Source organism: Chelon labrosus (genome assembly GCF_963514085.1).
Source record: "Chelon labrosus genome assembly, chromosome: 2".
Taxonomy (NCBI): Eukaryota; Metazoa; Chordata; class Actinopteri; order Mugiliformes; family Mugilidae; genus Chelon; species Chelon labrosus.
Window position 1 is genome coordinate 25,632,441 of NC_140338.1, and position 25,223 is coordinate 25,657,663.

Genomic DNA, 25,223 nt, shown 5'->3' on the forward strand with positions numbered 1-25,223 from the left:
AAAAGTACTTCTATTCACTTTTATTCATTGTGTCCCATGCTTATTTAAAAACACCAAACATAACCATAGATTCAAATGAATTTTATTGTCCAGCATGATGTATGGAACAAGACAGTACATTAACAGTAAAAGGTCAGTGAAAAATGATCAAGCTTGTTATAAAAAGTATAAATATAATATAATCCTCAGAACTTTAAGGACACTTAATATACTTTGTCATATGACATAAATAAACGCTTGGGGTTCTCCTTAGAATATATTGTCTAAACCAGTAAGACAAAAACAGCAAATGCTTCTTCTCTTGGAAAAGTTCATAGGGTTCTTTCTTTGAATTGAGAGTAGAGGTCAACAAGAACTATTTACAGTTTGTCATGTCAGCACCTTAAGAACAATACAGATGTTTTATCCCCTCTGTGCATGGCCTGAGTCTGTGTGGTCATGGCTGAGGGACAGTCACACAAAGATTTATCACCATTGTTTTGAAGAGGCATTCTCTTCATTCGTGGTGGTTTTCACTACCGGTGTCAGGTTAAATCTGACCAAAAAGGTCTCTATTGACTTCTTTATGTGTTTACTTTGACAGAAATAAACAACAGCCACAACATAGTTGGACGATTGCTAATGTCTTGGCTCACTTCAATGTTTTCCTCTGTTACCCTGACATATAAAAACTCCAAAATTGGTTGCTTCAAGCTTGGATTTTTAAGGCTGTGAAAAACCCCACTTCCTCTGCTTTTGCCAGCATGAACCTTGTGAAGGTTAGTGTGTCAGAATATTTCCTGTCCCACTTTCTGGTACAAGAAGACAAAATATATTTCAATCACTTTACAATTACAAAATTGCCCCTTTTCTGTATACAAAGGCAAAAAAAAAATGAGTAAACATCCATGTTTAAGCCTGAGACAACATCAAAAATATATTTCATGTGCTTTATAAAGACTTACAAAACTACAAAAATAATATAGTTCTCATCCTTAAAGAGAATGAAAATCGTTAAGATTGGTGGTGCTCTTTCATTCCAGCCTTTGACTTCATCCTTTCATGGAATAAACAGACCCCACCATTCTATGTACAAGATTTATAGCTTGGAGACTCCCCAACAATCAGCTCTAGCTTTCATGTGAATGTTCATCATGTGAGGTTAACAATGTCTTTTTCCTGACTCTGGACAGCGTGTCTGTGTGTTTTAAAAAGCAACAAATACTGTAGGGACTGCATCAGCAGCTGCTCTTGAGATTCTTTGACAATGCCCTTGCAGAGAGGCGTTTTGAGCTGCCACAAAGCTTGGAATGGCCCGATTCAATATGTGTTGGAGAGCCATAGAAATAAGGTGCCACACCTCTACACCAGGTCATCAGTTCCAGGCTACGAGGCCCGACAAAGACCTAGACCAGACCAGCTTCCCGGCACATTCGGTAGAACTGCCCGCGCTGTGAGATGAGATTGGCTGGAGAGTCCATCTCACAAATGTGGCCTCTGTCCATGACGATCACTCTGTGAAGGACCAGAAAAGGAGGGACAAGCGTTTAGGTTCAGCGTTTCACTTTACAACTTACACATCTGTAATAAAGCTGTGGGGCACTGGGTGTCCAAGTCTGTAACTGGGAAGGTGATACATGTTTTTTAAAAATTTTTTATTAGATTAGTGAAAGAACACATTTTTTGGAGAAAATTATATTATTATTATTTTTCATGGCTTATATTGCTTGATCAGCAGTAGAAAGGTCCAAAGGTTTTCATGTTACAGTGATTTGATGCAGTGATAGCTAAAATAAATTACTCAAACTGTAAGTGAACGCTTAGCAGTAATGTACCTGGTGTAGTCCATGATGGTGTTAAGGCGGTGGGCAATGGTGAGAACAGTGCAGTCCTCAAACTGTGTGCGGATTGTTGACTGGATGAGTGTGTCCGTCTCCAGGTCCACAGCAGCCGTTGCCTCGTCCAAAACCAGAATCTTGGTTTTCCTCAGCAAAGCCCTGGCAAGGCACACGAGCTGACGCTGACCCAGACTACACACACAGGGAGGACGAATGGAGGGACAGAATCACATACCAGACAAATATGTATCCAAATATGTGCAGGTATCTTTGTAATAATTCACTTGGAGACAGACTACTCAAAACAATGGCCAGTCGTTCTTTATCTGCACTGCAACGTGTCATATCAATGTACTCTTATGTACCTGAGATTTTCTCCTCCCTCTGAGCATTCATGGTTGAGTTTGTCAGGCAGATTGGACACAAAGTTTTTGAGGTGAGCCAGCTCCAGTGAACTCCACACCTCCTCATCTGTGTAGGTATCAAACGGGTCGAGGTTCATTCGCAGGGAGCCTGAGAACAGCACAGGATCCTTAGGGAGAGAAGTGCAGATGTTATTCATCAGTTGTCCAGGTTAGTAACAACAATATTACAATGTTGAATAATTCATACTATGCTGGACAAGGACTGAAAACAGTTTATGCAATGAATACCAGAACCTTGCTTCTGTTTTCACAACTGTTGTACCTGAGGAATGATAGTAATGCGTGATCTGAGGTCATGGAGTCCAATGTCAGCGATGTTGACTCCATCTATGAAGATCTTTCCCTTTGCGGCCTCTAAGACCCTGAAGATTCCCAGGGCAAGGGAGGACTTTCCAGCTCCGGTTCTGCCCACAATGCCCACCTAGAATTCAAAACAAGGAATTCACGGATGAGATCACTCTACAAAGGGTTGAAAATTGGGGAAAATTGTAAATATTATTTTAGATCAAACGAGATGAATCACCTTCTCTCTTTCGTTAATATTCAAGGTAATGCCTTTCAGAGCCAACTCAAGGCCTTTACGGTACTGCAGCCCGTAGTCCTGGAACTCTATGGTGCCTTTCTGGGGCCAAGCCAGGGGCAAGGAGCTGCCCTCTATACTCCAACTAGCCTGCATGAAGTGATAAGAAAGAATGAATAGAGAACACAAAAGGTTTCTCCAGTACGAGGCTGCGTGTGTGTGGGGGCGTACACGAACCTCTTTAGCTGTGTCAGCATACTCGTTGACTCTCTCCACAGAAACAATGTTGTTCTCCACATCGGTCCAAGATCGCACAATCCAGCTCAGGATTCCAGTTACCTGCAATATCCAGTGCAGTGAGGTTAACTGTAAATAATTGTAATTCCTAAACTAGAAATGCAATTGTTGATTGACAAACTAATGCATAAGTTCTTATTGTGTTTACTGTGTGATTGAGTGTGTGTTGAGCCTCTTACCTGGAGGGAGTGTGACACAGCTAAACCAACAATGCCTGGGCTCAGGGTGCTTTTTCCCATCACGGAGAGTATGGCAGCAGCTAATACCACACCATTACCGACAAACTCCAGATTCACTGCCAGCCACCTGCAGATGTAACGGCGATTTAGTTGTGGGCAGGCAAATTCCAATATGTGTCCTAACCGCTAAGCCCAGAGGTCATTCAGCTAAGCAACTTCCCTCACCCCCTCATCACATATCAACTCACCGGGTGGCCACAAATCTAGGGAAGTAGGACGTCTGATTGAAGTCGACTCTCTTATTAGCCTGCAGGATGAACCTGGACTGCTCTCCGAAGGCCCGGATGACGCTGGCGCCCTGCACCGTCTCGTTGAAGTGGGTGTAGATGGGCGAGCGGCTCACAGCTTCCAGTCTGCGCAGCTGACAGGATGTGGCGACGTAGAAGCTCTGTGGCCCACAGTGGAAAAGAAAAATGCAGGCTTAAACGAGGGAAACAAGAGGCAGCGCTGAGGGCTTTCCCGTAATTCCTAGTGAATGTGTGTAACATCTATGTCAGCAGGTGGGGAACAAAATACAAGTGGACGGCAAAATCAGCAGGGTTGGTTTTGGAGCGCAGAGCTTTCCAATAACACAGAGTAATGGAACCCAGTTCTCGCTATGCCACATTCAATAGAGTGATCTCAAATAAAAAAAAACTGAAGATCAAAGCTGTGGGTTCATATTATACCTGGACAAAGGCGTAGAGGAAAGCAAGAGGCAGGATGATCACAGCTGCAAAAGGTGTCGCCATCAGCACAATGATGCAGACCTCCATGAGTTTAAAGACATAGCTCAGCATCATCTTCAAGCCTTCGGGGACCATGCAGTCAATGGCATCGATCTCCTTGGCGAAGCGGTTCAGGAGGTTGCCACTGGGGGTGCGTTCAAAAAACGACATTGGAGAACGCAGCACGTTGATCAGCAGGTCCATGTGCAAGTGGCGGGAGGCGATGATGCCGCAGATGGAGATAGCCACGGTTGTACCAAAAATAGCAACGCCTGAAGAGAGGGGAGAGATGTTCAATCAGACTAGAGTATTATCAGCCCAGTGTCAACTCTTCAAAAGTTTGTTCAAGTGTTAGTTCATGAGGGTTTGCAGAACTGACCTTGTACAAAGCCCAGAGCCCCAAAGACAGTCAGTTTCAGGTCTGTGTCAATCTGGGTGCCGTTAATAACAGGATCGTCGGCCCACATGCTGAGCCAGTAGTTGTAGGCAAGGGAGGCACCCTGCTGAAAGGCGTACAGGAAGACGATGGGAATGATGATGGCCAGGCCGATGGTCTTGAAGTACTTCTTGTACATCTCCAGTCTCACCTGTTGTAGAACATCACAAAAAGAACCAAGGAATTACAGAGCTGTATTTGTGTCACCAATTTTTTATATTTTTACATGTGTACAGTCACTATGTTTGTCGGCTTTGACACAGTGCAAACATTTACTTCTTTAGCTTTCAAACCAGTATGCAACAGTCTAATGTCTAATGTTTACTTTTGGCTTAGTTTTGGTTTTTTGTCTCGCACCTTTGAGGAAAATACCTGGCGCTTTATTTCTTAAATGCTATCAGTGCAGGGCAGGACTTACTCTTCCAGTGCGTGCCTTATCGACCTCAGTCAGCTTGCCCAAATCCTCTGGTACCTGCTCCTGGTCTGTTTCAGACACAGGCTCCATATTCTGTAGGTTGGTGTTAGTGGTGTCGCCCCTGGAGAATATGGAAAGGTCAGAGGTCAGTCTCTTAAAAAAGATAATTGGAATTCCAAACATCTTTATGACAGTTCTACATGTTTGTTTACATACCCAATGAGCTGTTCTTGTGACAGGTCCCTGGAGAATGGCATGAAATCAACCATGCTGAGACGAGCATTGGACCTCCGGGAACCAGCTACATGTAAAGAATGCATTCCTTGTTATTAGTGGGTGCTCTTTACAATGCACTCAACATACAACATATGTATCCTTAGACAAAATCAAAATAATAAAGAGACCAAAACTAATAAAAAAGAGGAATGTTTATTTCTGAAATGTTTCTGCACCTCTCTGTATGGCGCTTTCTTTTCGCTCCGTGCTTGCAAAGGTGTGGATGAAGTCAGCAAAGGCACCATGGCGGCTGAGGAGCTCCTGGTAGGAGCCACTCTCTGTGATTTCGCCATCTACCAGGACGAGGATGAGGTCAGCCTGCGGCAGGAAGCTCGTCCCATGGGTGACCAGGATGCGGGTCTGTAAAGCAAGCCGCACAAGTCAGAAAAATAGTCTGTAAGCACAATCCAACACTAAATTGAGGCTTACTTAAAAAAATGTGTCAGCAAAGTGGTGGTTTCCTTATTATGGTAACAATAGCCGACAGCATGTGTTTGTAGGCGGTTTAGGTGTTGTAAAAACGTGCTCTGGCTCTATTTAGCTGAACTGAACTGAACTGTTTTATTACCTTGTCTCTAAGGACTCCTTTTGGACCAATGACTTTGTCAAAGATGTGCTGACCCACATGTGCATCAACAGCAGACAGCGGATCATCCAGCAGGTACACATCAGCCTTTCTGTAGACAGCCCTGGCCAGACTCACCCTCTGCTTCTGCCCACCTGAGAGGTTCAGTCCCTGCATGGAGAAAATAATCAAGACATTAAAGAAACCACTCAGAAAATGTGGAGACAAGACAACAACAAAAGCCCAGGTCTCTGTTTTTAAGTGTTTCCAACCTTCTCTCCAATTTCTGTTGCATCTCCAGCTGGCAAGATGTCCAGGTCGGGCAGCAGGGCACAGGCCTCCAGCACGCGGTGGTACCATGTTTTCATCTTTTCTCGGCCAAATATGATGTTGTCCTGGACTGTGGCGTTCTGGATCCAGGCCTGCTGGGGCACGTACGCCAGAGAACCCTGTGAAGACACGCAGTTAAAAGACAGAATATCAATATTTATTAAATGTAAGCCACAGACTATGAATAGATCTTGCACATGGAACATAAGCTCAGTACCTTGACGGTAACTTGACCACTTCTTTTCTCTGTTTCCCCGAGTATGGCCGACAACAAAGAGGACTTTCCACTGCCTACATGCCCAACCACAGCAACAAGGGAACCTCGTGGCACATGAAAGTCGATTCTGTCAACAAAGAAGTGTATCGTCCTGTTAGTCTTCCTACGGTAATCTAAAGACTGAAGGTTATTTTCAGTTTTTTTTAACACATACCGTTTGAGACATGGAGGGGCCTCTGCAGACCAACTAAAGGTCCCATTTTCTATGACAACGTCTTCCCCCTCTAAAAAAAATAGAAAGATCCAACAAAATTATCAAAACCTGCAATGAGCAATAGCAAAGGATGCATTCTTTCAACATGGAGGACAAATAAACTTTCAAAACAAAGTTTCCCTTGATGTGACTCGTCAGGGTGCAGTGTGGGCGTAATTACAAGTGAATTTGCTTAATCATACAAATTCCATAGCTGTTGCCTTTCATACGCTGTCTTAGGAAGTGTTGACAGATTACAAACAGAGGAGTGCAGTGTATTTTTTTATTTCACTATGAATCATATGTCTGAATTCATGCTGTGATTTACGTTCAACCACTAAATGCGAACATCCTATAATTACCCTGTCTACCAGTCAGCCCGGGACCCAGGAAGTGACAGTGCATATGATCCATACAAGGTTGCGGTACTCCACAGTTATAAACAACAACATCTTGTGGGCGGCTTATATTGATTATGACAGCCTATGATTTCAGACAGTTTGGGAACCAAATCATGGAAATGAGAGGAATTAAATAGCGTAGTATTCTTGTAGTTCATTTATTCAGTGTAATAGCTTATATATGGGTGGAGTTCTTACCGGAGCTCAATGGAGCCTTTGAGACATCGTCCACTTTAAGTTCCTCTGAGCACAGGTACTTTCCGAGACGTCTCAGTGAAACTACAGCCTGAAATAGTCAGTGATTAGTCAAATGTCCTATATTCATCACATGGCTCCATAAAAATATTCCCCATCAGTCCACCACGGATGGACATTTTAGAGCAGTTGTGGGTACTAAAAAGAGACCTACCTGCATGGTTACGCTTATTGCGAATGGAAGCTGACTAAGTGGGGTCTTCAGGATGTTGATTAGTGCCATGGAGACAAACACTTTCTGTGCGTCCAGGACATTTCTGTCATCGATCATCACGTAGACTCCAAACATGGCGAAGGCAATCTTGGGTGGAAGAGAAGCACAAAATGTTACTTACACAAGCAGCAAGTTGTATGATGAATGATCTTTATGCACACACAACTCTAAGAACAAGGCTGGCATTGCCCTTGGATCTTTTTAAATGTCAATATACAGTATTCCACAAAAAGACAAACCAGCAATGCATTAGTGAATACTTTCTGACTTCTCTACCCTGCCAGTTATGTGGCGCTCACGCCTATTTCTTCCTACCGGAAACATGAATCTTTCAAATCAGACTGTCAAACTCAATTTTCTTCTTGGGATAACAATGTCACTGAATGGGATTGTTGGGTGTTGAGAATCCTTTGAGGATGAATCCTAATGATTTGATTACGTCTTGAACTTTCTCCTTGTACCACAATGAAGGTGGCATATGTTTTATAGTGAAACATGCTGGATGAATTGCCATTGCCATGTCTGCTAAAATTGAGTTCTTACCAAGAAAGAGGAGGAGTTAAAGGACGCAATAGAGATGGAATAAAGAATCTGAGACTTCTTCAAGGCCTTGAGCTCCTTTTCTCTGTAGCCCAGAACCTGCTCCAGGAAGGCCTTCTCCCAGGCATAAAACTTCAAGATCTTTATTCCATTCAAGATCTCATTCATCAGTCTGATGCGGCCATCCATGAACTTCATTTGGATCTCCTGTTGACCAGACAGAACGGTTTTTACTTTTTATTGTTTGAAAAACAAGCTAAGCTGAAGCTGGGGCGCAGCGGACGGACAATTACCAGACCAAAGCAAATACATGTATGTGTGAACATGGGTGAGTCTGCTTTCATTACAGCTGTAGTAGTTTTCCTGAACATCATAGAACTTGTATAATTCAGTAAGAATTTATTGCTCGTTACATTTTAGTGATTTTTATTACAAGGAAACAACAAAGGACCAGGAATGCGGTCACTGCATTCAAGACTAAGTTCGATTAAACTGGCATCCAAATTTACAGAACCGTCTGTTGTTTTTCCAAAGAAATGAAAAATTATGTCTTCCTACTGCCCACCCTTTCCTGTCATTGTTTTTCAAACACATTATACGGGCCAGACATCAAAAGGACAAGCGAGAATGTACCATCCAGGCCAAACACCCACACAGCTCTTCAGCCACTATCTAAACCATCTGTGGCATCCCTGACCTGACATGCCAGATGTCTGGGCTACGGGAGCGAAAGTGAGAAGGATTCCTGTAACAGCTTTTACCTGCAACTTGCTCCTTTTCTTCGCAATGAAACCGTTGAGTGGGAAAATGAGAATGATGGTGGCAATTCCTGCCAAAGCTGATGGACCGAGATGCTGTAAAAAAAAAAAAAGAAAGAAGAGAGGTTAACAATGTGTCGGTTAAACTGCATTTGTGCATGAATGGGAGGCATTGTGAAAACACTAGACTTTGACATACCTGCCAGAGGAAGAAGAGACAAAGAGCAATCTCAATAGGAGCCAGCCAGACAGCGTTGAAGTACACCACAAAATCCATGAGCTTCTGAGTGTCTGCTGAGACCAGATTCACAATCTCTCCCACAGTGCAAGTCCTCCTGGCAGCGCTGTTTATCACCAAAGACTGTGTTGACAACAAAGGAGACATTTTAGCCCTCAATACGGTGTGTACAATATAATTTCATGCGGTCACAAAGACTTCACACAATCATTCATCTTAGGTAAAAGTTGTTAATCATACACTGTGACCTGTTTTCCAGGCTGGAAGAAGAGAAAGCTTTTGTTTTCCACATTTAAGACATGAAATATGTTGTGTCTAGCAGTTCGTGGCTACATGTCTGCTGATACAGATTCACCCACCTTCCTGTAGACCAAGCCCATAACCGCTGTCTTCACCCTCATTCCCACTGTGAAGCAAGTGTACATGTACTGATGGTTGAAGAGGGACTGGAGGCAAGAGAGCAGGAACATGAGAGTGGCGTAGAAGTAGCCTTTCCACAAGGGAGCATCTTCATCTCGCATGAAACCCAGGAGAAGACTAAGGGGGGAGTAGAACATGAATGCTTAGTGTTCAGTGTTGCACGCGTAAAAAAGTTTTGTCGGAGCTTAACTTCTATATTTTCCTGAAAAGTAGTGAATCATTCAAAGCGAAGACAGTTTTAGCTCCGTCAACACGTGTTTTTTTTCATTCAATCTGGTGTTATCTGACTTTCATTGTGTGCCTTGGACCAATGGCCTTGAGCGCTGCTGTGGCCGCTGGCGGTCTGGTCCACATAAAGTAGCTCCGGTTGCACAACAGAGCTCAGCCTGTGGCCGGGCTGCCCTCACACTTGGCCAGCGGCTCCCTTATTGTGGTCCGACAGCATTTCTGCCATTTAGAGCCTCCTCTCCCTCGCTGCCTGTCCTCCTTGCTGGAGCAACAGAGGCCTGTGGTCTCGTCTACTTTTCTTGCTCACAGCTTCATGACCGTAATTAACACTTCCACTGGTTCTGTGCTGTGCATGAACAACAACATTCCAGTCTGACTGGTGGGCTGGTGCGGCGGGTGACGGATCAGCTATGACCTGCTTTTACCGCTGCCAGCTTCTGTTGTTGTTCGGTTGTTAGAGTAATAAATTACTGAAATCTATCTATCTATCTATCTATCTATCTATCTATCTATCTATTTCAGACTGGGTATTTTAGACTGCAGTATTTTTGTTCACTGTTTATCATAATTGGAACATGAAACGCCTTTCACATAAATCTGAAAAGTGAAGTGGACACAATAAAAGTAAATTCTACTCTAGCCTAGACTGTACAGAATCCAGGTAATTTAAGTCTGAGCTGCGGTTTGGAAAGGTCTGGCTGCAGCTTTCCTTAATACAGTGCACTCGATGCCATTTGGTTTGTGGAGACTCCAGGCAGTGAAAAAGTTATATTCGACAAACTCAACAACAGTATCTCCATCCAGATATACTGACATGTTTACTTGCTCCAAGTAATTTTCTTATATTCATTTTATGCACTGAGAATTTCTTGCAATCAAAACTTTTTCCTGTCTCCATGCAGACTGTTCACATCTGTGATTTTAGGGCATGACAAAAATACCAGATTGTCTTGGTGATAAAATCAGATTTGGGGGTTTTGGTGCACTCTTTGATAAGTCTTACCTCAGCACCTGAGGAATGGCAAACATGAAGGCATCATGGAATATGATACACAGGGTGCCGGTCAGGAAATATGGACCGAACTTGCGTGCCAGCGTCCTGAGCAGGAAGAAACCAGAGCTTTGCTCCTTCTGCAGCTTTCTGAGGAGCTGAGCCTGGTCTGGCAGTCTGCTCCCCAACGCCACACCCGACGCTAAAGCTTTTTCCTGCCTGCCAGAGAGAGAAAAACGCATAAAGTTACAGAAGAGAAATGTGTGTCAGAGAAGTACTAACATGGTGCAGGCAGCTTTCAAGTCTTTAATGTAACACAGACTGTAGTCATTCGTGCCATCCCTGATGGACTCAATTTGCCAGCAGCTGTGAAAAGCATTATTTGCTGACAAAATTATTAGACTTAACAACTGCTTTTCAAAGCACTGGATTATGTTAACAAGCTTTGAAAATGGCAGAGGGATCTTGTCTTGACATTGTGGCGCTGCATGTCCTCAAGGGACTCCTAAGGGCCTATTTTTAGCCCAAAATGCCAGTGAGGATGAGACATGTTGAATTTAAATTTACCACAGTCATAGCTAAGTCATGCTCTGCTTGGGTCATTAATTCAACCGGCAGCATGTGGATGTTTGACCACACTGCAATAAAATGGAATTGATTCTTTGGATGTTAAGCTATGACAATAGGGAGAGCAGTACGGTGAATCACTGCCTGTGTCAAAATAGCAAGCCAAATGAACCAGAAGGAACTTGAAAGACAACCCGTCCTGCACATGTTGTCTCCTTGTGTCTTCTACTGCGGGTTCATGCAACTTCTGGCTAATGCGCAGGAAAAGTGAGTCAAACACAGGAGGCTTTAAAGAGGCAATTCCCAGCAGCACAACTCATCCAGAGAATGAAACTCGTATAATGTGTTTTAGAATGTTAAGATTAAAGTAAAACTAAAAATTCAAAGTCTGCATCACAGAATGAGGATAATGTGATCCTGTGTTTTTGGAACATTAACCATCATAGAGACTGAACGATAGCATATGCAAAGTGCATTGCAGTACTAAACTACTGGAGAAACCAATTCAGTTGTCGGTTTATTATTTAGAAACGATTCTCACTTCTGAATTTTGGCACATTCAGCTGTCCAGTCCTGCTGCAGCTCAGAGATAATCTTCTGTGACGTGTCCTCCTCCCTCAGGGTCCACAGATCCTCTGCCTCCAGCGGAGTGCGATAGCCCTTCACAACAAGCCTGAGGAGGCAGCACAGGACATGATTCACACACACGATTGTTGACAAAAAGCACATATTATTGTAAACAAGCCCAAACTGTTGCTGCAGTGAGTCAGCGTAGGCCTAGAAATGAATGGGTTGCAAAGAACCATCTTACCCAGTGAACCACCAGAAGAGTATCTTAGACAGGAAAGAGGCATCTTTCACGGGACAGGGATTCTGCAACAGATTAAAGACCAGACTCAGTGTTGTTTTGCCAGTAAATCTCTCACCACTTAATGTCTTTGGAGGAATATACGGCCTCGCCGATGGCGTAGGTTGATGGTTAAATGGTGTACTTGTGAGGGGTTTGTTTAGCAACCCAAATGTGTGTAAACAACTCTATACACTCAGGTGGTCCATTGTGGGGAGCAGAGGCCATGAACTTCCACAGGACAGCATAAATAGAGTTTAGTGTTAGCGCCGGGTGAAGATGACGTTTAGAGGTCTGGTGCAGACAGAGCGGAAATATGTCATCACACACCGTCCAACAAGTGGACACACACACATACGCAGACATAGAAAGCCTGTCCTCTCACGCATACATAATGGCATCTCCTCCACCCTGCCACCCCCTCACCAGGGTGTTTGCCCTCTTCGCTCCTAGCACTCTTACTCTTGTTCCCCTCACTTCCGCTCTTCCTGTGAGTAACTCTAACCAGAGCGTGGGGCGGAGAGGAGGAGGAGGTGGAGGAAAAAGAAGAGGACACACCAATGGGTGTGTCCACCACGCCAGACTGTGGCTTCTGCACCCTCAGCCTCCTCACCGCCAGCCAAGAGTTTGTTAGGGACTTTTCCAGCTATTTTGATTGTTTATCACCAGGGAAATATTACATCACATGTCTGCTTGATTGATTAGGAGCTCATTTTCATTCACCTGTCAGCTGCCCCGAACCGTCACGCTAAATTTAACTCGAAAAAAGCTTAGCCAAGCTCATGTTTGATTGCATAGTGAGATTCGTGTCTCAGGATGTTATCGCACAAATGAGTCGTGTTGAAGGTATGCAGGAGAACAGTGGCAAACACACACACACGTTTGTTCACATAGGAAGCAAAAGTGGTGAAGTGAGAGAGGAAGGAGGGAGGAGGTGAATCACATCATTACCTCCAAAAGGGAAACGTGTCATGACAACAAGACTTGAAAACCACAAGATAGCTGCTTAGGCATTTTCTTTCGTGGGCACTGGATCGGAGCTGACGTTTTTTTGACGGAAGTGGGATACATTCTCCTCTGCCTACCTTTTCCAAGATGTTTTTTCCCTCTGGAGGCTGGTCCGCAAAACAGCACAGGAAGAGCTGGGCCAACTGGATGGTGAAGTAGGAGAAGAAGGCGAGGTATCGGACAATATCGGAGGCGATGCCCTGTGGAACAAAACACAGAGGGCTGAAAAAGACCAGAGTCTCTGTTCCTTGAGTTTGTTTGTTTCAAGCAAGTCCCATAATACCATGGAAGTCAGTCTTATTTTTAACAAGGGACGCAATAAATTGGGTTTTGTGGCTGTAAAACACAAGCCACAGAAAAATAACATTGTTGTTACATGAAAACATACGTTTTCAATAGGATTAGAATGTGCTTTTGTTGTTTTGTGTCTTTCAACATCATCACACAACATCCTGTCGTATACTGCATCTTTTATCGTCACTGTGGCTTTGTGTGAAGCTTCATAACAGCCAGAAAATCATTATAGGGCTTTCCCAATGCTTAAACATTGTATAGCAGAGGATATGGTTTATACACCAACAATAAAGAATATTTTGGTCCTTTAAGCTAAATCAGGGCGAAAACCAAGAGTCTTTAATGGTGTACTTTATATAAATGAAGCGATAGTTAAAGCTGCCTCTCAGTCACGCTAAGAGCCCGTATCTGGAAATAGGGAGATTGTGGTTTTACAAACCAGCACCCTTACTTTCAATCAAAGGAACAGCTGCAATATTAACCATTCAGAGACTTTTGTGAAATCTGGGGCTTGCATGTTATTCTTGACATACAGAAAACTGTGGGTTCTGGCATGGGCATTGTTTACTACTTGGCCAGCACCACTGCCACAGCAAGCCTGTCGTGCAGCAGTATGGGTATTCATGGAAGCCTGAGCCATGGTAAACAGTAAAACAATTTTCTCCGAGAAGTGCGCCCAGAAAGCAGATTCGAAGGGGCCCAATGGATCCGGCCACACAGAGAAAAACAGGGTCAGGATGGTCGAGAGTGGGTGGTAGAAATGTAGGTCATGCGGCTAAGAATGGCCGAGGGTCAACAAACATGAACTCTGTCAACTTGAGCCATAAGCACTGCGATGTGAATTAGACACTTTCTTTGTAAACGTTGTGTCAGTGCAATATGAAAATGGGTGAATGGCAGTAAACGCAACAACAATGTATCGTCAACATGCAAAATGCTGTAAGTGGAGAGATAATGGTTTGTGGTTCTATTTTAGGAAACTAAAGTGATTACTATGAATGGGGTAAGGAAGATAAAAATAAGGAAAGTGCTAAGGATCCAGTGCTATAAAAGACAGTTTGCATCTCTATTTACTGTCTTCTTTTTGCTAGTTGAAGCTTCATATATACTGTATACATATAGATATATGATTATTACCAGTCTGAGTTCTGAGTCTTATAAGGAAGAAAGGATTCAAGTAAGCATATTTTGCTGAAATGTAATAGTTCCTTTAAACAGAAGTACCTGAGCAAAAGCCAGTGATCACTTCCTTTTTATTCTCATTAGTTTTATGGTGTGGTGAAGAAGGAGCCGAATAAAAGTTTGGCTCCATCTTCTCTAAATACGAAGCAAATCATTTAATGTCATTAGAAAACAACTTCCTGAGTAATTAAAGATGTTTTTGGGGCTGACGTTGTGGCTGGATAGTTTCAAGAAAACGAAAAGAAACTGATGAATAGAATCCAGCAAGTCCTAAAATAACGTATGTATGGAGGAGAAGTATGCGGGTCGTCACGTGTGCATCCTATGTGCACACGTGCGGTTGTATGAAAAGAAAACATCTGGGTCTGAACTGTAGATGGCTTTGCATTATGTGTGGATGCATAGATATCCATCTGGCTGTGTTTATAGCCGTGTAGGCCCATAAACACAGCGCTGACGTTCCTCTGGTCTGACCCTGGGCTGCCATGTCTCACCAGCATTTATCCCAGGGCCATCATTACTTTCCCCCCAAGCAGTGTGGGAATGTCACGCTGGGAACGATAAAACAGAAATATGGATGCGTGTGTGTGTGTGTTTTTATAGAAATGCAAATGCGACTGCCCCATGGCTGCGTGCGCTTAAATACAAACTTACACCCATTCAACAATGATTGCAATGTCTGATGGGAGACACAGGGGGAAGAGGAAAACTTAAACACACACAGGCTTGACCAGAATTGGCAGTGTCATCCTCCAACACATTGTGTTAACTTTAGGTTACCTTGGTTTAAATTGGGGGATGAAATAGAAACGCTGTGCTGACACAGGGTATATCTCAAGCTGTGCTGCGGGAGTCTTGTGTCTAGACTTTGGGTGGGAGTAGACCTGATTAGATACTCCTGCACAAGGTTTTGACACTGCAGGGTCACCGAGTTCAGACCTGACACAAACGCAGATTCACTTTGGATGCAACTTATTGCTGTCTTTTGGTTTAAAAGGGATACTTTTTGGATGCTTGCAATGATTCCATCACGTGTAGATACAAAAAGCACAGTGATGATACTTAGATTTAACCCTTTGGTAGAGTATTACATAATAATAATAATAATAATAATAATAATAATAAAGGTTTACTACATACCTCATCCATTGCCAGCTGGATCTTAGCTCTGAGTGGCACCAAGGAACAGACAACAGCCAAGACCCAGAACAGGAAGAGGAATATGGAGGAGCGGCAGCCTCTTATTCTTTCCAACTGGATGATGCACAAGACCAGGATCTAGACGGAGAGACAGAAACACTCAATTTACGAACTCACATGTGCGGTTCTTACAGCACAGGAGAGGAAGCAGCTCGGTCCAAGAGCCAGAGAGCAGAGAGCCAGAAACTCCAGTCTGTGATGCCACGTTGATGAATGACATGGATCCCAGCTAGGACAGGAGAAAGTCCTTTCCAAGTAAAGCAAAATATTATTTACATACAAATGACTGTCTGTTTTGCTTTTATTGGTAGGTAGTAGTGATGTTTCGGTTCAGAAGGTTGCGCTCCAGGTGTCTCCTTTCCAAGTTGTCATTCAGTGCAACTCTACTTGAATTCAACTGGAGAGAAATAAAGCCAATGTTTTCAACAGGACAGGATATAATCAGATTTAGTCTGATCTAATGCAGCTGAAGGTGGTTTTGAAAAAGAACTTCTGGGAATTCCCTGACTGCAGGCGCAAATGTGATTTGGCTCACTTCCTGTCCACGAAAAATGACACATGTATGGTATGCTGCATGCCCTTCACACATTGCTTCATGTTGTTAAATAGTTTCCTAAAAAACAACTTCCATACTGTGATTTATTCTCAAAAATAAGTGTTTGGACACCGCTGTCTGTCTTTCCTCAAGGGAGTCGTGCATCTGCATGTGAACCGCTATAATTGGTCCCTCACTCAGTGGTTGGCCGAGTGAGACGTCACTTTGTCATGCCAGCTCATCACGGAGTGAAGAGAAAGTGGGTTTAGGTTTCATAATGAGTACCACATTGGTTACTCTGGGATGAGCCACACTGCTGTCCTGTTATAAACCAGTGGTCTGGTAATTATAATTATGTAAGTTATTTGCATCAACAACCTGATGTGCTCCACAGGGAGATTTGTACACAGAACTGCACGGTGGCCAAGAGGCCAACATCTTTATATAAACACATGAACAACATCCAGGGTTCGTGTTGCAGTGACAAGATTAAGTTCTTCCATTGTTCATTCATGTTTTTTTTCTTTTTTTGCTTTGCATTTGAAGCTAGCCATCCTATCCTAGAATGAATACAAATAGACAGGCACTTACAATCATACCTATGGGGAATTTAGAGTGTGCGGTCCACCTGACTTGAATGTCTTTGGGATGCAGGAGCCAAGGACACACCTACAGTATAGAGGGCTTGTGAACAAGGACAACATGCAAACTCAAAGAGCATCAGTGTCCAAGAATTTTACGTAAACAACTGAGCAGCTCTTGTTAGACTTATTTTCTTCTTGTTAGGTGAAGCAATCCAGTTACAGAAAGAGGACATTATAAAGATATCACAGCTACCTGGTTAGCAAAACTTTCCTTAATGACATATTTATTTGGTCTGTACCAACTGCAAAATGCTCAACTAACAACTATTTTTTATTTATTTTTTTCTCTGAAAACCGCTGCTCGTAAACAATTTGCTGAAAGAAACTAAAATATTCTACAGAGTTAAGTTAATCTTGGTTGATAATGGTTTGTCACACAGTGGGGTTCCTTGGTCCTTGGGTGTCCCAGGAGTCCCAAGTGCCATTGCATCACAGTAAGTTGTGATGCAGATTAGTTTTAGCTTTGTTTTACAAACTGGTGAAGCTAGTTGGATGAATAGTGAAACGTCTTTTGGAGACCAACCAAGTCTTTGCATTTTGTATATACCTTGACCTGGATGAACAAGAGCCTTCACAGACATTTCAACACAAAGTTCCTAAGCCTTCTATCTGACTGCAGTATGTCAGTCAGTATCAAACCACTGTCACAAATTTGACTACTTGTATTTTTGCTCCTAAATGCGTGAGGCTGCATCAGCCCCAATCCAAACCTGAACATAAAGCTGCCCAAGGGTCAGCATATGAAGGCAATGTACCTCCTATTCCTGCCCTTCCGTTCTGTCTCACCATATTGCTGCTAACCATCAGCCATCTGTTTGCAGAAGCAAGTGGGTGGAACTAACTCCATGACTGAGCCCTGAATCAAAACCCTTCCTTATAATTACATGGGAAGTGTGCAGGGTTGGGGACGGAACTGGAGCTATACGTCATGGTATTACCAATTATAGTTGGTGTTACGTGTGTACTTTTCATCAGTAGTGAGTCATTCATGGGCTGGCTGGCAAAAGCATTCCCATACATCGACTTGAGTTGAAGGGCAACAAAACAAGTTGGCCGGAGCAACAAGAGCGCAGTGTTTCTTTCCCAGGGAACTTGTGGTGGTATGTGGCTACAAGCAACAGAGAAAACCTGTCCTGTAATGAAGATAAGTCTGGCAAGTAGATTAAAAGATTGGTGGCATACTCCTCGTATGATTTAGTAGATGCTTGTTGTCTGGTCCCCTGGGGTGAGAAATGATATCCTCAAAATAAAATGACCCTTTTTGAGATGTATCCCTCGACACAAGAGACGTCTCAGTTTATTTTTAAGCAAACACGTGCTGGTATTTACTCAGGAGTCTGAAAAGACCGCAGGTGGGCAAAACTGTCTGACTTGGGGGGAGAGGGGGAGACTGAGTAGGACCTGTTTGCGGGCTGCAGAGAGAGGAAGCTTTGTAAGAAAAGCTATACAGCACTGTAGGTCAGCTTTAGAGACTCATAGGACCAGAGTAACCACTCCTACATAGATTGTGCACTTTGGTACTGCATTGTGATTCTTATGTCACTCTTTCTCGAGACAAACAGCATTTTAAACTTGCCATGCCACCCATGTCGAGCGGCCCTCCTTTTTTTGCCTACTCATCCAAGTTAAGTGTCATTTAAAATCTACACAAAATGAGTGGGATCGATGTTCTGAGACGCATTGTAGGTCATTTCCATCAACAAAGTCCACTGAAAAACATTGCTATGATTGCATACTAGCCCTTATCTTCTGTAAATAAAGTTACGTAGCCCACCCTACACTACGCCCAGATCCAGGTCATGGAGGCCATAATGGTGTAATTCGAGAGGACTGAAAGGAAGAGAGAAACAGATCCTGCCCAGAAAACATAAATCTGCACATGGTCTTGCAACGATCTACACAAGTTGTGTTTCTTTTCAGTGATCGGTGTGCATACATTGGATTTTGTGTATTGTTTGTTTTTTTCCAAACCTCAGATCCGTGTTGAAAGGCAGACTGGATGAATATTATGTCATTTATCATTTCTTCCTTTCTACTGAGCTGTTGCAGTTAAACACACTGCACTTTAAATATAGTTTTGGTCAGAACAATGGCGTCTAAACTCCCAGCCCAACACTACACCTGTAGACTATATAAAGACTAGAGTTTTCTATGTAATTACGGTTAACATAGAGTGCAATTGTGTGTCATCTCCTTTGTATTTGGTGGCTTTGTGTTTTTTTAAAGACAACCAAAACTGGAAGAAAGTCAAATGTTGGTTTACACTAAAGCACGTGAAGATCCACCACTCATGCTAGCAGATAACTGGCGAACAATCAGCTAGTCTATAACTTGAAGAAAGCTCTTGAGTGTGCTGACTGTCTGGCTATCATTTATGAGTGACTCAGTGTTTCTGACTGACAGGCCTGTAATCTGGTTTGATGAGAGGAAAACAACAATTTGGAAAATACTCGGTAGTTCATGTTACAGTGTAAATTATCTGAAACGGTATATATATATATATATGTGTGTGTGTGTGTGTGTGTGTGTGTGTGTGTGTGTGTGACACATGATATGTTAGTGACAAAGCACCTTTCACGATTTCATTGCATTGGAACTTTACACATACGTATATAACACTGACTCCCCATCAAACAATAACTGATGTCATTACATATGTACCCTGCACCCCGATGACTGATGTTAAATAGAGGCTGTGTTTGCAGGGTGCTGTGATATTTACATTGCCTGCAACACTATAAATCCATTCCTGGTTATGCATCTTTGCACCTCAGTGTCTTGCCAACATGCTACACTATATGTTCTTTCATGTGTTTGCACATTGATATGTGAGCCAGCAGGGTGAAATATTCCCAAAACGTCTCTGTTACTCAGAGCAACTTGGAGGGGATGCCAAATGTGCAGCTTAAGCTATAAATCAGCTGCACTGGCTCATTTTATATAGAAAATCCTGGACTCGCTGAACTATTACACAGTTACATCATTGATTTGCATTCAGCGTTTATTGCGCCATTACAATTTAACCCTTAAGCAGCTCGATCAGGAATGGAGATTTCTGGTTAGAGTTAAACACTGTGTGAAACGGACTTAAATAAATTGTTATTTTCCTCTTAGTTTTGCAGTACAAACACCAAGCACTTACTGTTGTGTATTAGGTGAGTGAGAAATAGGTTGCATAATTTGGAATCATCTTTCAAGGTGGGACATTCCCACCCTCGATGTACCATATGTCAAGTTCTGACAAGTTCTAATAGTTTTTATAGCTTACTAAACCATCAAATCAACTATCTGTATCTGATTTGGATGGATATAGAGTTGTGAATAAACTCTACAAAAAAGAGTCACAGTATTTACCACAGTCATGCTGCGTATGATGGGGCTGAGAAGGAAGACCATGTGCTGTTGGATCTCTTGGCTCCTCTCCAGCAGGATATAGAAGAACTCCACAAACCCAAACGAGGCCAGCAGGAAACCCAGCACCTGAACAGGACACGTGGAGACGAACTGAATGAGTGTGCTCGTACGGCCACATTTGACAACATATTCGTGAGAAAATCAATTTTTTTCTTTTTTTTTTTTTTTGCTTTTGTGTCTTCTTTCTGTCAGTGTGAAAAAGCTGAAACAATAAAGCGAGGCCATGCAAGTATGTGTGTGTGTGTGGTCTCACCATCTTGGCGGTGCACAGGCAGGACATTTGAATGCGTCCGCGGTCATGGCAGTAGAGATGAAGACAGTAAAAAGGGACCAGCAGCCACAGATAGATGCATGGGACCCACACCAGCACTGTGTTCTGGAAGCACTGGGTTAGGTCTGGGTTGGCCGTGTACCACGTACGGTTCCAGTCCTACAGAAAATAAGAAAGTCAAAAGTTCAGGTCATGAGAGCACACTTAAAATTCAGCAACTGAGGTCAAACTGTGAGAATGTATTCATCATCTGACAGACCAAGAAGGCAAGGACCACGTCCAGAGAATCCAGACTTGGTGCAGGTCCTACGTTTCATCATTCAAGCCAGTGGAGAGTGAAACCACAGCAAGTCAACAGAAAATGTGTCAGTGCCCAGTCCTGAGAGAGTGTGAGCTGGAAGAGGCCTTCTTTTACTAAAAAGCTGAGTCAGTTATGGGATTTTTCTGACCACGTCTCTGGTTTGTTTCCCACTGGACAATGTGGCTGTTGACACATTAAACTGTGAGGTCAAGGACTTTACTAATAATGAGGCCTATAAACAATAAAAGTCCATGCAGACGAGGTGTGTTGGACAAATGCTGCCAAAAGCTGGAGATTACGCAACAGATGTAGAACCAGGATAGGTTATTTTAAAGAAACACTGGGAGCTAAGTGGCATGTTGTTGTCTTGCTTCCCCTGTTTATCACCTCACTGGCCTAATGAGGGGCAGGGCGTCTGGCTGTGCTAACGAGACTGCCCTGCGGAGTTACCACAGGAAGTGGGTTAAAGCTTCTAACTCGGCCGCGTAGTCTGGCCCCGCTGGTAGACTCCCAAATGGGATAAGGTAGAGTGGCCACAATTGGTGGCAGCTGCAGGACCATTATGTAACACAGCTCCGCGAATGAATCACGCAGGTGAGACAAACTTTACACAGATAGATGCTGCAGCTCAGGGCACGAGGGGTGATTAATTTAAGTTTACCGTCAGCCTGTACTGTTTGGAGCTCTGGAGCCTCAAGGGTCTGAATCATTATCTGACTGCATGCGACTAGTTTCAATTCAAACTGGGCCTGGTGCGTCTTTGCTTGCCACATCACACGGTCACAAATGTTCCCATATAAATTTTCATAACAAAGCCGGTTATGGTTATGTAAGAGACGCGCCATTGTGCACTGTAAACCAGCAGATTCTGTGAGCCCTGATTCACCAAAATCTGTCATAAATCTCCTCGGAGGGAGTGAGTGGGAAGCTACTTTCACAGGCCCTTCTGAGTCCTGTGGTCAGTGGCAGGAGGATGAACAGAGAACTTTCATGAAGAACTCCAACCTGTCACACCCCGTCCAAGCTCTTTCTTGTGCATTTTGCTCAGAGCTTATCCTGTCTCTCACCCTTCACTGAAGCGGTTGCAATAAATCTGAAGATGCCAACTGCTGCTACAAGGGGTCTATTTTTACCTGACACACACAGTGATGTGAAAGTAGAAAAGAGAGACTTTTACTGTACTGCAAAACCACAGAATGTCGCTTTTTACATTCTCTCCATCTGCTAAACTAATAACCCCTTGCAATGCAAATAATGTGCTAATAATGAGTTAAATTAATGAACTCTTGCACTGAGTTGTGAGATTTTTTTTTAAAACTATGGACTATGCCCTGTGGACCTAATGTGAGTATGTGGCATGTATGAACTATGGACACTGTAATTTTAGAGAGCATCCATCACTCTCAGTTTCACCTTGTCTTCTTGCTGAAATTACAGGTCAGGTTGATTTCAAAAGAAAGGAACTAAATACACTGCTAGCTTAAATTGGCCCCTTTCAAATATGTTCACCCTAGAAGCTTTAGGTTTTTGTTTCTGGATCAGACCTCCCCTGCTGAGCTGGACTGTGTCCAGTACGTCCAGTATTAAAGACTAATCCCACTCTCTATGGCAGGCTGTGACCAGTGAGTCAGCAGTGACGGCATTTCAGAGGTATGTAAAAGGTTAATAACTGAAGATATTTTGAAGCCAACATGTGACAAAAACATCTGTTTCACCATCCTCTGTGCTGTGATGGATGTGACACGGCCAGGAACACTGCATGTCTGAAAGTTTCGTAGCAAAGAGGGCGGCACAAGGTGATGCACGATTTACTTTCAATTTCTCAACAAGGTTTGATGGCTGTTGCTGTTGAGGTTTTGCAGAAGCAAAAATTAGCTGTAATGAGAACCAGAAACCGAAAGAGAGGGGGACGAAGGGGGAGGTAAAATGTCGCTGGTGCCGGGTCCATTCAGTAATTCTGGGATTCCAGCTGGATCGCAGCCATTCTTCTACTCTCAGGTTGGGATTCAGAATGTGGATTGCTAATATACAAGACTAAAAAGCATTTACAGCAACAGCACTTCACTTAGTGTGATGCGTTTCCGGGCTTCCAGCATCCCATTGTGCTGAATGACAGAGCAGAGTGATGGTAAGCATAACACCCAAGATGAACTCTGGCATTCACATTTGCTCTGGATTAGATTGCTATGTGTTCTCATGCATAAGACTGCAAATGAGAATGCTGGGTACATGCCAGCTCCCCTTCCAAAACTCATTCATTACATTATTTTGCAACAGACTGAAAATGCCAATATGAATGGCCAATAGGTCAGGGCAGAATTCTAATAAGGCTAATGCTAATAGCAATTATGACTAAATTCCAAAACTTCTGAGAATGAAATGAAAAGTTTTGGACAGAAAGTGAAAAATGAATAGTGTGCTATGCAAATAGCAGCTCATCCATCAACCTTTTCATATTAATCTTTAGCAACTGATACACATGATTATTAGCTAAATTAAACACATGCAGATGTGACATACCCATCAAACTCCTGATAACTGAAGGAGATATGGTTTAAGTGTAACGACACACTCAGTAAAGACATGTGAATCCAGCAGGGTCGCTGAACACATCAGAAACTCACCCACAGAGGGTCCAGGCCACTGAGTCTGCAAAACGCATCCATCCACTCGCTTGATGCTCCGCTTGTTGAGGTCGATCTGCCCTGCTCCTCACTCTGGGTTGCACACACACTCAGCACCAGCACCAGTGTGAGTTCGTGTGTGAGAGATGGGGGAGAAAGAGTACACTGTGTGTGTGTCCTAATGGACTCTCTCTCTCTTTCTAATGGTAGTATTTCTCAAGTTTAGCCAGTTCTCTCCTGCCTGTCCGTCTCTCTGTCTGTCTGTCTGGGTGGCACGGTCTGTGTTTATTAGTGTGTGTTTGAGTGTGTGACTTTTCCTTCCCTTTAATAAAACATCTTCTTTCAATGAAACTCTGTTTCTGTCTGCCTCTCTGCTTGAACTGCTGCTGGCCTGAGATTCTGTGCCTTTCTGACTCTTACTCAGTCTGCCTGCTGTTTATGAGTGTGTCTCCTTGCTGGGTGGGTGGAAATATTTCTCTCTCTCTCTCTCTCTCTCTCTCTCTCTCTCTCTCTCTCTCTCTCTCACTCACACCCCTCTCTTCTCTCCCACATCTGCTGGATTTCGATCAAAACACCACAGCAACTCCCCTCAATGGGATGACAGTCCCACACCCAGACACACTCCTCCCATTTTCCCTCACTGCCCCTTACCTCCTTTCTGGCTCCTTTTTTCTCCCCCTTTTTCCCCACATCCTAAACACCCAGTCGTCTGACCACAAAGTGTCTGTTTGTGCCGTAGACATATCTTTTAAACTGAAATTGCCACACTCAGATAAACTCCATGTTTTAAGATCTCCACTTATCATAAATCCAAGATATTAGGATCCCTACTAGCGAACAGTTGTCTGACACGAGTTTATATGTATCTCCAACAGTGAGCATGTGTTCTGTCTATAGACACCTCTGCGAGTTGACACTAGCAGCAACTCATCACAAAGGCCTTCTTTTTAAAATTCCATGAAATTTATTTAGAGTGATCTTTCTCCGTCTAGACACATCCCAGTGATTGATTACTTTTGTTGAATGGAACATTTAGAACTGCGTCGGTTGTGCAAAACATCACATGCATTTCCAAGTATTGCAAAACTTGCTGATATAGTGAGAAAATAGGATGAATTCGGTTAATTAGTCATCTTTTTGGACAGAGACTTGCGCTGTAAGTGGAAAATGTGAAATCATTGCACTGCCTTGTCTCAAAGTGTCATATGTATTAAAGAACACTGGAACACTGAGGGAAATGAGGGGCACTTGGCTGTTGATCTGCTGATGTGGTATACTCACATTAACATAAAGTTGTAAAATTAAAAATACTGCAAAGTCCACCTCCAGAAATATTCTTATACACTCCACAAGGACAAAAACAAGAGTGCGTGTCCTCAGGTCTTTGTAGTCTGCTGAAAAAAATCACTGACTGGCGTGATGCTGGTCAATCCGGTCAAGACGTAGGGGGAAAACTCCAGCACAGCAGCTGCACAGGAAAGTATGACAACGTCTTGCCTGGGACTAACACCACCGCCATCATCACCGCAGAGAAGAAACATGGAAAGTTCGGCAGAGAGGCAGACCACCAGGCCCTGCGTCTCGCCATGTGCAAATATGAGATTATTATTCTTTTAAAAGTGAGTCATCGCTTTATGTTTCTCCCCCAGACAAACAGGAGCTTTTTACTCATCCCATCATCTACGTAGGTTCTGGTGCAAGATGCAAGTTATGTAACATGTACATTCATTTGGCGCATTTATGGCGCAATTGGAGGCGACAAAAAAAGAGTCTGGAACTATGATTATAGTTAAA

General features: G+C 43.2%; 1 protein-coding gene across 1 annotated transcript; it reads right to left on the reverse strand.

The window, feature by feature from the left end:
• Positions 1-66: 66 nt before the first annotated feature.
• On the reverse strand, positions 67-24,092 carry abcc6a (ATP-binding cassette, sub-family C (CFTR/MRP), member 6a). Its single transcript, XM_084555535.1, has 31 exons — positions 23,430-24,092; positions 20,487-20,663; positions 20,174-20,299; positions 15,581-15,718; positions 13,042-13,164; positions 11,921-11,982; positions 11,651-11,782; positions 10,555-10,761; positions 9,263-9,440; positions 8,865-9,026; positions 8,669-8,761; positions 7,911-8,114; positions 7,308-7,454; positions 7,097-7,184; positions 6,459-6,528; positions 6,245-6,371; positions 5,970-6,146; positions 5,701-5,868; positions 5,309-5,492; positions 5,073-5,157; positions 4,860-4,977; positions 4,385-4,592; positions 3,967-4,277; positions 3,487-3,686; positions 3,239-3,365; positions 3,000-3,101; positions 2,766-2,912; positions 2,505-2,663; positions 2,183-2,349; positions 1,815-2,009; positions 67-1,494 (listed from the first exon to the last, which is right to left on the reverse strand). The coding sequence occupies exons 1-31, from the start codon at positions 23,469-23,471 to the stop codon at positions 1,386-1,388; spliced, it is 4,533 nt and encodes a 1,510-aa protein (XP_084411661.1). The 5' UTR covers positions 23,472-24,092; the 3' UTR covers positions 67-1,385.
• Positions 24,093-25,223: the final 1,131 nt, after the last annotated feature.